This window comes from Arachis ipaensis, chromosome B06 (genome assembly GCF_000816755.2).
Source record: "Arachis ipaensis cultivar K30076 chromosome B06, Araip1.1, whole genome shotgun sequence".
NCBI classification, from domain to species: Eukaryota; Viridiplantae; Streptophyta; class Magnoliopsida; order Fabales; family Fabaceae; genus Arachis; species Arachis ipaensis.
The window spans coordinates 116,357,348-116,368,924 of NC_029790.2; the positions used below are offsets into that span (position 1 = coordinate 116,357,348).

At 37.5% G+C, this 11,577-nt stretch overlaps 1 protein-coding gene across 1 annotated transcript in view; it reads left to right on the forward strand.

The window, feature by feature from the left end:
- LOC107604874 (histone-lysine N-methyltransferase, H3 lysine-9 specific SUVH4) overlaps positions 1–3,886 on the forward strand; it is a gene marked incomplete in the record, with an annotated part of 14,531 nt that extends 10,645 nt beyond the window's left edge. Inside the window, 7 exon segments of the mRNA XM_016306580.2 lie at positions 1,118–1,167; positions 1,281–1,369; positions 1,705–1,864; positions 1,947–2,052; positions 2,147–2,329; positions 2,431–2,664; positions 3,491–3,886. Coding sequence (XP_016162066.1) covers positions 1,118–1,167; positions 1,281–1,369; positions 1,705–1,864; positions 1,947–2,052; positions 2,147–2,329; positions 2,431–2,664; positions 3,491–3,604 — 936 coding nt within the window.

Sequence of the window (11,577 nt, forward strand, 5' to 3'; positions counted from 1 at the left end):
AAAGAGAAACCGTGTGTAATGCAAACGGACTGAATAGGAGAATTATGCAATAAAGATAGATGATTGAGACGAGGAAAGGCTAGGCTTCAAGACGTTTCTCCTATCAAATGGTCTAAAAATTAGACTCCTACCATAAAGCAAAGAACTTTCTAAAAGTAGTGTAACCTTGTGAAATGAATTTCCATTGACTAGAATGGGTATCAACATTAGCATTACCTACTCTTGTTCGTACCATATTTGCTCTTGATAACTTGATACCAAAGACATTGCATTTTTACGGGAACATACTGTAGTCATTTTGCCACCAAAGTAATATCGTTACCGACAATGACCCATGCCACCGTCAATCTTAGGACAACAAAATTTCCAATTTTCCACGTGATCCAACGCCGCATCCCAAGCTCCACACGAAAGAAATTCCCTCAATCCTTTCAATGGTGTTTGACACTCCTTTGGAATATGGAACAGCAATAAGAAGTGAATAGTAATAATTCAGAGGTAAGACCAATTGAGTGCGACACGAACACCTAAAGAGAAAATTTAGTTAGACTCTTAGAGACAAAGAACAAGCTCAAGTGGGCCATGGTTGGCGTTTGATATTCTAAACCTTTTCTTGAGGTTCAATCCGGAGAATGAGGAAAAGTTTAATTAACGAAAATTGGAAAAGGGGAAGGCTGAATTTGGAGGATAACCACTCTAGATATTTGCTAGAAGCTTTGATTGGCTCTCTTTATACCCTGATGAAATAAGTCACCTTTATAGACACATTAATGAAAAAGGTCACCTTTTAAAGTATGGTAAATTTACCAGGCTATTTGCAGTATGGACTGAGGTACTTGATTTTGATTGTTTTACTTAGCTCTTCAGGAAGTTTCTATTGGTGCGTCATGGAAGTTGACCTTCTGAAGGTATTTAGTAAACTCCTTAGCAATGGATAGATTGGTATTGACATTTATCTCCTTAGAGTTAAACTGCCTACATATTTTTCTGTGCAATGTTAGTAAACTCCTTAGCATTGGTATTTAACTGAGTACATTTTTTCTGTGCAATATGTTAGCAATGGATATATCTCCTTAACAATATATCTCCTTAGCAATATTTTTCTGTGCAATGTTAGGTTTATTTCACTCGTGGACGTGTACCACAGTCTACTGCAGAAATACGAGGGTAATTTAAGGAGAAAACTGAGTACATATTTTTTGTGCCTTTTTTATTTCAATTTTGCAAGGGATTTGTTATGGAATTCTTGTTTATAATATAACAACTTATACATTGCTTAGGTTGGTATGTGAGGATATAACTGGAGGTCAAGAAAATATTCCAATTCCTGCTACAAATTTGGTTGATGATCCCCCTGTTGCACCAACGGGCAAGTCGAGATCAATTTTTATTTTTTGGTTATCAAATTGATGCTTATACACATTTTTTTCTTTGCTTTATTTTACGTTGAGAATATATTTTGGCAGACACAATCGGATGATTCTTCTGCTTTGAAATTTTAGTCATGCCTATTTGTATTTAAGTATAACTGTATATATTGTTGAAAATTTCTTGCCTCTTATCTTATTTTAGTATGCTCTGAAACTAATTTATATGTTAATTATCTAAAATTCTATCAAGTATTCATCATTGCAGACTGCAAATAAGCATTTTCAGTGCTCGGTTTTGCTTCATGACAATTTAATTGACTTTTTTATACTCTAGGTTTTACGTATTGCAACTCTGTTAAGGTTGCAAAAAATGTGAAGTTTCCCAAGGCTGCCACTGGATGCAAGTGCAAGGGTGTCTGCATTGATTCTACGACATGTGAATGTGCATTGCGTAATGGCTCTGAATTTCCCTACGTAGCTCAAAATGGTGGCAGGTTTGTACCAGACCGGTGAAATGCAAATTAAATTATGTTTGGTGTTATATATGAATCTATTTCTTTTGATTTGGACTGACAGGTTAGTTGAAGCTAAAGATGTTGTCTTTGAATGTGGTCCCAACTGTGGCTGTGATGAGACTTGTGTGAACCGGACTTCGCAGAAAGGGATTCGATATCGTCTGGAGGTTGCATATTGTTTTAGTTTCCTTAATCCTTTGATATGATTAATTGTTAAAGTACTGGTCTTCTTATATGTGCATTCAACAAATCATCAAATAGGTTTTCCGTACTGCAAAGAAAGGGTGGGCTGTTAGATCATGGGATTTTATACCAGCTGGTGCACCAGTTTGTGAGTACACAGGAATACTTGCTAGGACTGAAGATATGGACAGTGTATTAGAGAATAATTATATTTTTGAGATAGATTGCTTACAGACAATCAAGGGTCTTGGTGGAAGAGAGGTAGGAAATTGAATCCTATGGAACCTTTTAATGTAATTATACTTTCCAGACACTTAAGCTGTATTATGATCTTATCTTCTTGCCTACTTTTAATTTGACAGAGGCGATCGCAAAGTGGTACATTTCCATCAAATCTTTTGGATAAATATGATGACCATGGTTCAGATGGTGCACCAGAATACTGTATCGATGCTGGACCTACTGGAAATATTGCCAGGTTTATAAACCACTGTTGTGAGCCTAATTTGTTTGTTCAATGTGTCTTGAGCACCCACCATAACTTGAAATTTGCAAGGGTAGTGCTGTTTGCTGCTGACAACATACCCCCACTGCAGGTAAATTCATTTTCCTCCATTTTTACAAACTTATTTCCAACACACGCCTGCCAAGATTTTTCGGCCCGCATGCTGGTGTAGCTTTTCTTGTTATTTAATAACTTGATAACAATGGTGATAGCTGATATTATTTTATGATATCCCTACTGTACACAATCAGGTCAATTTAGATAAACACTTTATATTGTTAAAATTGTTAACTTTTATGTTTCATTCATTTATTTTAGTATGAAGCTAAAACTGTTCCACATTAATCATAAACATTGTTTTACTATAGTTATTATAAAATCAGTTCTATGTTAACCACGAGTTGTTGATTGTTTTTATTAGAACTGATAATGGTATTAATCTGAAGTTTACTATGAGGGTATTGTGAGTAATTATATCCATATTTGAGTATGATTGTTGTCAGTTTTGGTTGTAGTTAAAACAGATAACGGTAATAATCTGAAGTTTATTGTGAGGGTATTGTGAGGGTATTGTGAGTGATTTTATCCATGTTATTAAAGATGACAACAATTATGCTATTGGACTGTGAATACTGAAGCTGTGAAAGAGTTGAGAAGGAAAATAGTGACCAGGCTTGGCATCTTCATCCTAGCATTTGGACCATCACTACCATAATTACCCATAGTTACCCCAGCCATAGTCAGCAGAGATAGCATCTAAAAGGATGTCTTATTTTTCAATGTGTAAATTGTGTTTATCAGAACCATTCAGTTTGACGACATGGATGTTGGAGATTCAATACTGCAGTTTAAATTATTCTAGTCTGTTCAAATTGGTACCATTAATGACATATTTTTTAATCTCCAATTGGTTGCAGGAGCTGACGTATGACTATGGTTATGAGCTTGATAGTGTATTGGGTCCCGATGGAAAGGTCAAACAAGTGACATGCTATTGTGGAGCTCCAGGTTGCAGGAAGCGATTATTCTAAAGCTAGTATGCTTATGCTCCGTTGTGCTAAAATGTTGTATGTTGGTATATTTTGAAAAACTAGTGTGGATGCCATATATGTTTGTGTAACTGGCTCCCAAAACCTGGGCTGCCAGATTTCATTAGGAAAAATCGGATTCAAATTGTAGCAAAATGACAACGGCAGTGTAAATTTTTTTATGTAAATCCCAGGCCCAGTAAATGACATTGAGGCTCTGATTGTACTGCCTGGATATTACAAGTAATAGGAATCAAAGGGAAAATTACATTCATGATTGTAAAATGTAGTTTCAGAACATAAAATCTCAAGATTTAAGCTTCAAAAGTTCAAAATCAACTGCAATCTTTGGTGAAAAATATGGCGGCCTTCAAGATTGATCTTGTAAAGGGATATGATAGGGCTTAATTGAGATTTTATAGCAATTTGCATTTAGGTCTTTGGTTTCCGTGTTCATACTTAATGCTGTACACTGGCAGATTTCATTAGGAAAAATCGGTTGGATGACTTAATGTTGTTATTCATGAAAGCTAGTGAAAGTCAAATGCAAGTCTTTTTTGTTTCCTTCCTTCATTTCGATATTTTTGGAAGCATCAGGTCATCATCAAGCAGAAAAATGTGGGTTATCTGATGAGACTAAGATAAATATGAAATAAAAATGTTGAGTGGGTTCCAAGAGGTCAAAGAAGTTGGCACATAACTTGGGTTGACTACCTCTTGTGGAACCTCCAAGAAGATATAGCGACATTCTTGAAGACACAACTCAAACTCAAAAACGGTGGCAGGTTCAGCCCCTATCCCTTGTAGTTAACTTTAGTCCAACCTAACCTTGTGTCACGGTAAATTTTAGAAGGTTAAATTTAACAGCGTTTGTATAGTTTTCTGGAGTGTTTGAGAATGCTCTAGATGGTTCCGGAACGTTTTAGAATGTCCTAGAAGGTCCCGGAATACTCTAGAAGGTTCTAGAAGACTCTGGAAGGTCATAGAATATTCTAGAAGAGTGTAGATGTATATAGAAGTATAAAGAGTGGTATGGAATAATCTAGAAACATTTAGAGAGTTGTGGTAGGATAGATATTTGTAAAGAAGGTTCTGAATGATTAATTTGGACCGTTGATTAGATTTAATCCTAACCATCCATTGAGGAGGTGGATGGCTATAAATAGGGGTGAGAGTTAGAGTTTGGGTGTGTGTGAATCATTTGTAACCACACTTGAGCAATAAAGTGTTCTTCCACCAAAGCTTCCTTTCTCTTGTGTTCTCTTGTATTCTTAGCTTTATTGCTAAGTATTGAGGGTTAGGTTGACTTGGTCTTAGCTCAAGAGGTTGAGTAAGTCCGAGTGCCATCACGGTAGCGTTGGAGTGTGTCCAAGGCCGTGACAATTTGGTATCCGAGCAAGGTTCGAGAGGGAGCACAAGTCGCTTGTGGGAATGACTTCTAGTATCACCATGGAGCATGTTGAGTCTCAAAGGGGAAGGGATACTATTCTTTCTCAATGGGGAGGCAAGAAGGTCCGTTCTTCAAGTGAGCCTAGAGGTAAGGACTCTAACTTCTTAGAAGAAAGAGTTTCTATGTTGGAAAATGTTCTATCCTCTATGGATGAACGCTTCCAAAGGATCGAACATGACAAGGAGACCCTCGAGGCTCACGTGTTAGAAGAACTAGATGGTTTCAAAGAAAGCATGCTCCAAATCGAAGAGAAGCTTGAGAATTCCTTAAAGATATTTGAGGAAGTTCGAGTTTGGTTCGAGGAGGCAAAATCTCGACCAACCATTATAAGGGAGACGACAAAGATTGATCTCCCCAAGCCAAAGGAGTTCAAGGGCGTAAGGGACGCTTGCGAGGTGGAGAACTTCCTATGGCAAATGGAGAGGTACTTCGAAGGCCAAGGGGTGGTCGAAGAAGCAATAAAGGTACGCACTGCAGCTCTCTACCTTTCTGATAATGCTACTTTGTGGTGGAGGAGAAAGTGCGTAGATATGGAAAAGGGTACTTGCAACATAGCCACATGGGAAGATTTCAAAAGGGAATTTAAAAGACAATTCTTCCCTGAGAATGTGGTTTATGAAGCAAGGAAGAAGTTGAGGGAGTTGAAGCACAAGAGTACGATTAGCGACTACGTAAAGGACTTTACTACTCTCACGCTTCAAATTCCCAACTTAGCATCAGAGGATGCATTGTTCTTCTTCATTGATGGACTCCAACCTTGGGCAAAGCAAGAACTACAAAGAAGGAATGTTAAGGATGTCGATGAGGCCATCGTGGTGGTCGAATCACTCATTGAGTATCATAGGGGAGACTCTAAACCCAAGTCTTCCTCCAAGCCTAGTTCTGCTAAAGGTGGGGGAGATAAGGGGAAGAGCTTCTCAACCAAGAAGGAAGGAAAATACTCTTCAAAGAAAGAGTACGAAGAAAAGAAGAAGGCTTTCGTGCCCAAAGGAGGATGCTTCGTGTGCAAGGGACCGCACCAAATGAAGGATTGTCCCAAGCTAGGGACTTTGGCATCTATTGCTGAGGAACGAGAAGCTCAAACTCAAGTAACTGAGTGTGTTGGATCTATCCAACACATAAATGCTGTGAAGACCAAAGAGGCAAGTACTGCAGAAAAGAAAGGCTTGATGTATGTCAAAGCCTTTATCAATGAAAAACCTGTCATGGCTATGATCGACACTGGTGCTACACACAACTTCATCACGCCTGATGAAGCAAAGAGGCTTGGGTTGAAGATCACCGAAAAGAATGGTTGGTTCAAACCCGTGAATACCAAGGGTGAACCCCTTAAGGGAGTAGCAAAAGGGGTTGAGATGACTCTTGGTTCTTGGAAGGGCCTTGTGGATTTCTCAGTAGCACCCATGGACGATTTTAAAATAGTCATCGGGCTTGATTTGCAAAGAAAGGCAAATATAATACCTATGCCATACTACAATATAGTATGCGTCATGGAGAAAGAGTCTCCATGCATGGTCCCTACAATCTCAAAGGCTGGAGGAATTCCGATGCTCTCGACCATGCAACTCAAGAAAGGTTTCAAGAAGGAGGAGATGATGTCTTTGGCTTTACTACAAAAGGAGTCAACAGCCAAAGGAGAAGATGCTCCCCCTAAAATCAAGGAAGTCCTTGAAGAAAATAAGGATGTGATACCTCTCGAGTTGCCAAAGCAGTTACCACCTAGAAGAAAGATGGATGACAACATTGAATTGGAGTTAGGAGCGAAATCGCCTATCTCAAAACCATACAGGATGGCGGCCATTTCTATGGTTGAAGGAGATATTGTGCATACCATCAAAGAAGGGTTGCATCACGATCCATTAGCCAAGAAATTGGTGGAGTTAGCTAGAGAAGGTAAGACCAAAAGATTTTGGTTAGAAAACGACCTTCTCTACACAAAATGGAGAAGACTATACGTTTCTAAATGGGACAATCTGAGAAGGAAGTTGGTAAGAGAATGCCATGACACCAAGTGGGCTGGTCACCAAGGTCAGCGAAGGACCTTAGCACTCATTGAATCTTCTTATTATTGGCCTCAAATGAGAGATGAAGTGGAGAGCTATGTGAAGACTTGTCTTGTGTGCCAACAAGATAAGATTGAAAACAAGACACCAAGTGGGTTGTTGGAACCTCTGCCTCCATCAGAGCGACCGTGGGAAAGTGTCTCTCTAGATTTCATCTCTGCCTTACCGAAGTCCGAGGGGTTTGGATCTATTCTCGTGGTAGTGGATCGATTTTCGAAGTATACTACCTTTATACCTGCCCCTACTGACTGCACTGCAGAGGAAGCAGCACGAATATTCTTCAAGAATGTGGTGAAGTACTGGGGATTGCCTAAGAGCATCATTAGTGATCGAGATCCACGCTTCACAGGACGACTATGGACAGAGCTGTTCAAACTCCTTGGGTCGGAGCTTCATTTCTCAACAAGCTTCCATCCTCAAACTGATGGGCAGACTGAGAGAGTGAATGCCTTACTTGAGTGTTACTTAAGGCATTTTGTAAGCGCTAATCAGAAGGATTAGACAAAACTCCTAGACATTGCTCAATTCTCATACAATCTGCAAAGGAGCGAGTCTACAGGGAAGAGCCCATTTGAGATTATGACTGGACAACAGCCGCTTACACCTCACTCTCTTTCTTCCTCTTACTCAGGAAAGAGCCCTGGAGCTTATCATATGATTAAGTCATGGGAAGAACAAGCAGATGTCACTCGTTCTTACCTCGACAAAGCTGCAAAGAGGATGAAGAAATGGGCAGATAAGAAGAGGAGGTATGCAAGCTATCAAGTGGGAGATAAGGTAATGATTAAACTTCTGCCACAACAATTCAAAGCCTTTCGCAAGGTTCATAAGGGTTTAATCCGCAAATACGAAGGACCATTTGAGATCATTGGACGTGTTGGGGAGGTTGCTTACAAAGTACAACTCCCTCCCTCTATGAAGATCCACCCGGTCTTTCATGTGAGTATGCTTAAACCATATCATGAGGACCAAGACGAACCGAGTAGAGGTAACTCGAGTCGTGCTCCGCCTGTGGTGATTAGATCCTTTGACAAAGAAATCGAAGAGATCCTAGCTAATCGCGTCGTGCGACGAAGAGGAGTACCACCAAGTATCCAATACTTGATCAAGTGGAAAGGACTCCCGATAACCGAAGCTAGCTGGGAAGTTCGTGAAAATCTGTGGCAATTCCAAGAACACCTAGAGCGCTACCATGAACAAAACGCGACGAGGACGTCTGCGCATTAGGTGGGGGAGAATGTCACTGTAAATTTTAGAATGTTAAATTTAACAGCGTTTGTATAGTTTTCTGGAGTGTTTGAGAATGCTCTAGATGGTTCCGGAACGTTCTAGAATGTCCTAGAAGGTCCCGGAATACCCTAGAAGGTTCTAGAAGACTCTGGAAGGTCATAGAGTATTCTAGAAGAGTGTAGATGTATATAGAAGTATAAAGAGTGGTATGGAATAATCTAGAAACATTTAGAGAGTTGTGGTAGGATAGATATTTGTAAAGAAGGTTCTGGATGATTAATCTGGACCGTTGATTAGATTTAATCCTAACCATCCATTGAGGAGGTGGATGGCTATAAATAGGGGTGAGAGTTAGAGTTTGGGTGTGTGTGAATCATTTGTAACCACACTTGAGCAATAAAGTATTCTTCCACCAAAGCTTCCTTTCTCTTGTGTTCTCTTGTATTCTTAGCTTTATTGCTAAGTATTGAGGGTTAGGCTGACTTGGTCTTAGTTCAAGAGGTTGAGTAAGTCCGAGTGCCATCACGGTAGCGTTGGAGTGTGTCCAAGGCCGTGACACTTGGATCTCTTGCTTGTGCTCTATGCAGCATGTCAAAATTCCAGCCTCAGTTTGTACAAAAGGGAGACATGAACCCTTGGAAAAGGCCAGCTAACATTAGGCACAAAGTTACTGTCAATTTATTCCACATTCAGTGATGTCATTGATGGAATGTGGGGCCGGAGAGTCCTTGTTTCCTTTCCCCGAGTTCCCAAACCCTCCCCATTCCTATTCCTCGCCTCCGTATTCGTCCTTGCGGAGATTTCCAAAGTTTTTAAAAACATGCATCGAGACAAGTACAATATGGAATAAAAAGTATACAAGGATATAATTAAAAATGATTTTGTTAACATGAGTGAAAGGACTTTGAGATATTAGGATTTTTTTTATGTACAGGATTAGTTAAAGGAATGTGAAATGTCATAAAAATCTCTTTAAACAAATTATGATTTTACTAATAAATTTAATTTTTATTTATTGTTGGTATAAAATAGTTTTACACATACAATCAATTATGTAACAGTCAACAAAAATATATCTTTTATATTTACAGTATAAATAATTATCCAAAAAAAAAACATGTAATTGTATGACTGTAAAATTTTTTATACAAAAAAATTATCAAAATTAAATATTTTTACTAGTTATTAGATATATTTTAGCATACTTATGTTTAGAGTCCATGTGGATGGAGGGAAGTAATTCACAGCCTATAAACACTCAAATTAGGTCTCAATATAACGACTTAGTTTTCGAAAAGACGCGACTTTTTTCTGAAGAGACGGAATTTTTTTGGAAGTTCAGTGAAGCAAGTACCTCAATTTGCATCATCAACAAGCAAGCACCTCTATGGATCTAAGCTCACCGACTCAGTCGCGAAAAACCTAATTTTTGAGCCGCTTTGATAAGGAATTTCAAAATTCTAATTTTTGTGGTCAGACTCATTTTGGCGAATCGGACTCAAATCTCGAGAGAAAAGAAATAATAATATAAATTATTTTACCTGTTATAGTATTATTATATTATTATTTGACATGCTTTAGTTAAAACAGAAGATAAGTTTGATAATATAATAACTGGTCTCAGAATTTACTGGTGTAGGTTAATACCAGCACTTTCTGATAAACTTAACTATGCTAGTGCTTCATTATATATCTTTTAATTTCATGATTATCATGTTACTAGTGATATTTATACTAATAACTCAAATGTTTATCTCTAAATATGTTATTACTTGTGTTCTAATACATTTAGTTTTAATAATTATCCGTTTAAAATATTTGTAACAAATTTTTTAGTGACTAAGCACCCTTAATTGCCACACCTCCTCTTTTAATGACACCATCTGCCCTTCTTCAACCAGCCGAAAATAAGAAAGAGAAAATGATGAAACTTCCATGACCATTCATGCTTTCAAGCTCAGTTTCTTCTTCACCAAAATTCTAATAATTTCTTCTTCCTCTTTACATCCATACCATTTTTCATGGAGTGAATCAAAGTATGGTGATTGTTCTTCCTCTATATTGGTTTGGCCATAGCTAAAGCTTGGCTAAATGGCACGGGCCAAACGTCGGTTTAGAATTTCTCAAAAAGAATCTCGTCACAAGTATAGTTCGAAACCAACAAATGACTCGTATCAGAGTTTAGTTCATTTGTCACAAATTCAATTCAATAAAAACCAGGAGTTTTAATTTCTGAGTCATCTCTCAAAAGAATTGCAGTGAGATGTGCGTATCATTGGCTATGATAAAAAGGGATTTTAAAAGTAATTGATAAGAAATTAAATGACAAAAAAATAAAGAGCAAACAAAGAATTTAAATGCTAAAAAACATCTTAGCAAGGATTAAGAGTTAAGGCTTCCTACCCAAGTCATTAATCACAAACATGGTAATTAAGAAGAGTTAATCCCACTTCGTCATCCCCAAACATCGAAAAAAAAGTCAAATAAGCATAATTGATCTTAATCTACAAGTTCTAGCCAACTCACTAATTAGACTTAGTGAAAGACTAGTGTCAGTAGAAACAAAACTAATTAACAACCCTAAATTACCAATTAATATTAGACATTAATGACTCAAGGTCACCTAAGTCCTCAATTCCAAGCCGAAAATGCAAAATTCTACTCTAAAACTAGAAAATGCATTTTAACAAACACTTGGAAGGCATTAAAAAAATGGTAAATTATAATAATAATAAAATCTATAACTACCAAATTTAAGAAAGCAACAATAACAATTCAAATGAGCAACAATAAATATAAAAATATCAAATTGTATTAAAAAAAAATCAACAAGAGTGTTCATAAATTAAAATTGACAAAATAAAAAAAAAATAATAAGTAAAACTAAGCAAATTAAGATGTTAGAACAATAAAAAGTAAAGAAAACTAAACTAAGATAAGATCAAAACCTAAAACTAGAAAGAAATTTTGCTAAAAATTCTAAAATTTTAGAGAGAAATTGGAACTTCTTTCTCTAGGAATTAACCTAAAATATGGTCCTAAACTACTACTATGCTACTTGTTTGATCCCTCTCGAGTCTTTCCTTCAAATGCTTCAAAAATGAGTTAGATTGGGTCCAAAATGAGTTCAAAATAGTGATCCACAGTAAACATGTGCTGTGCGTACACACAAATCCAAGGAGATGCGCACGCACAATTGGGCAGATTTCTAAAACTTTAATTCTTCATGATTC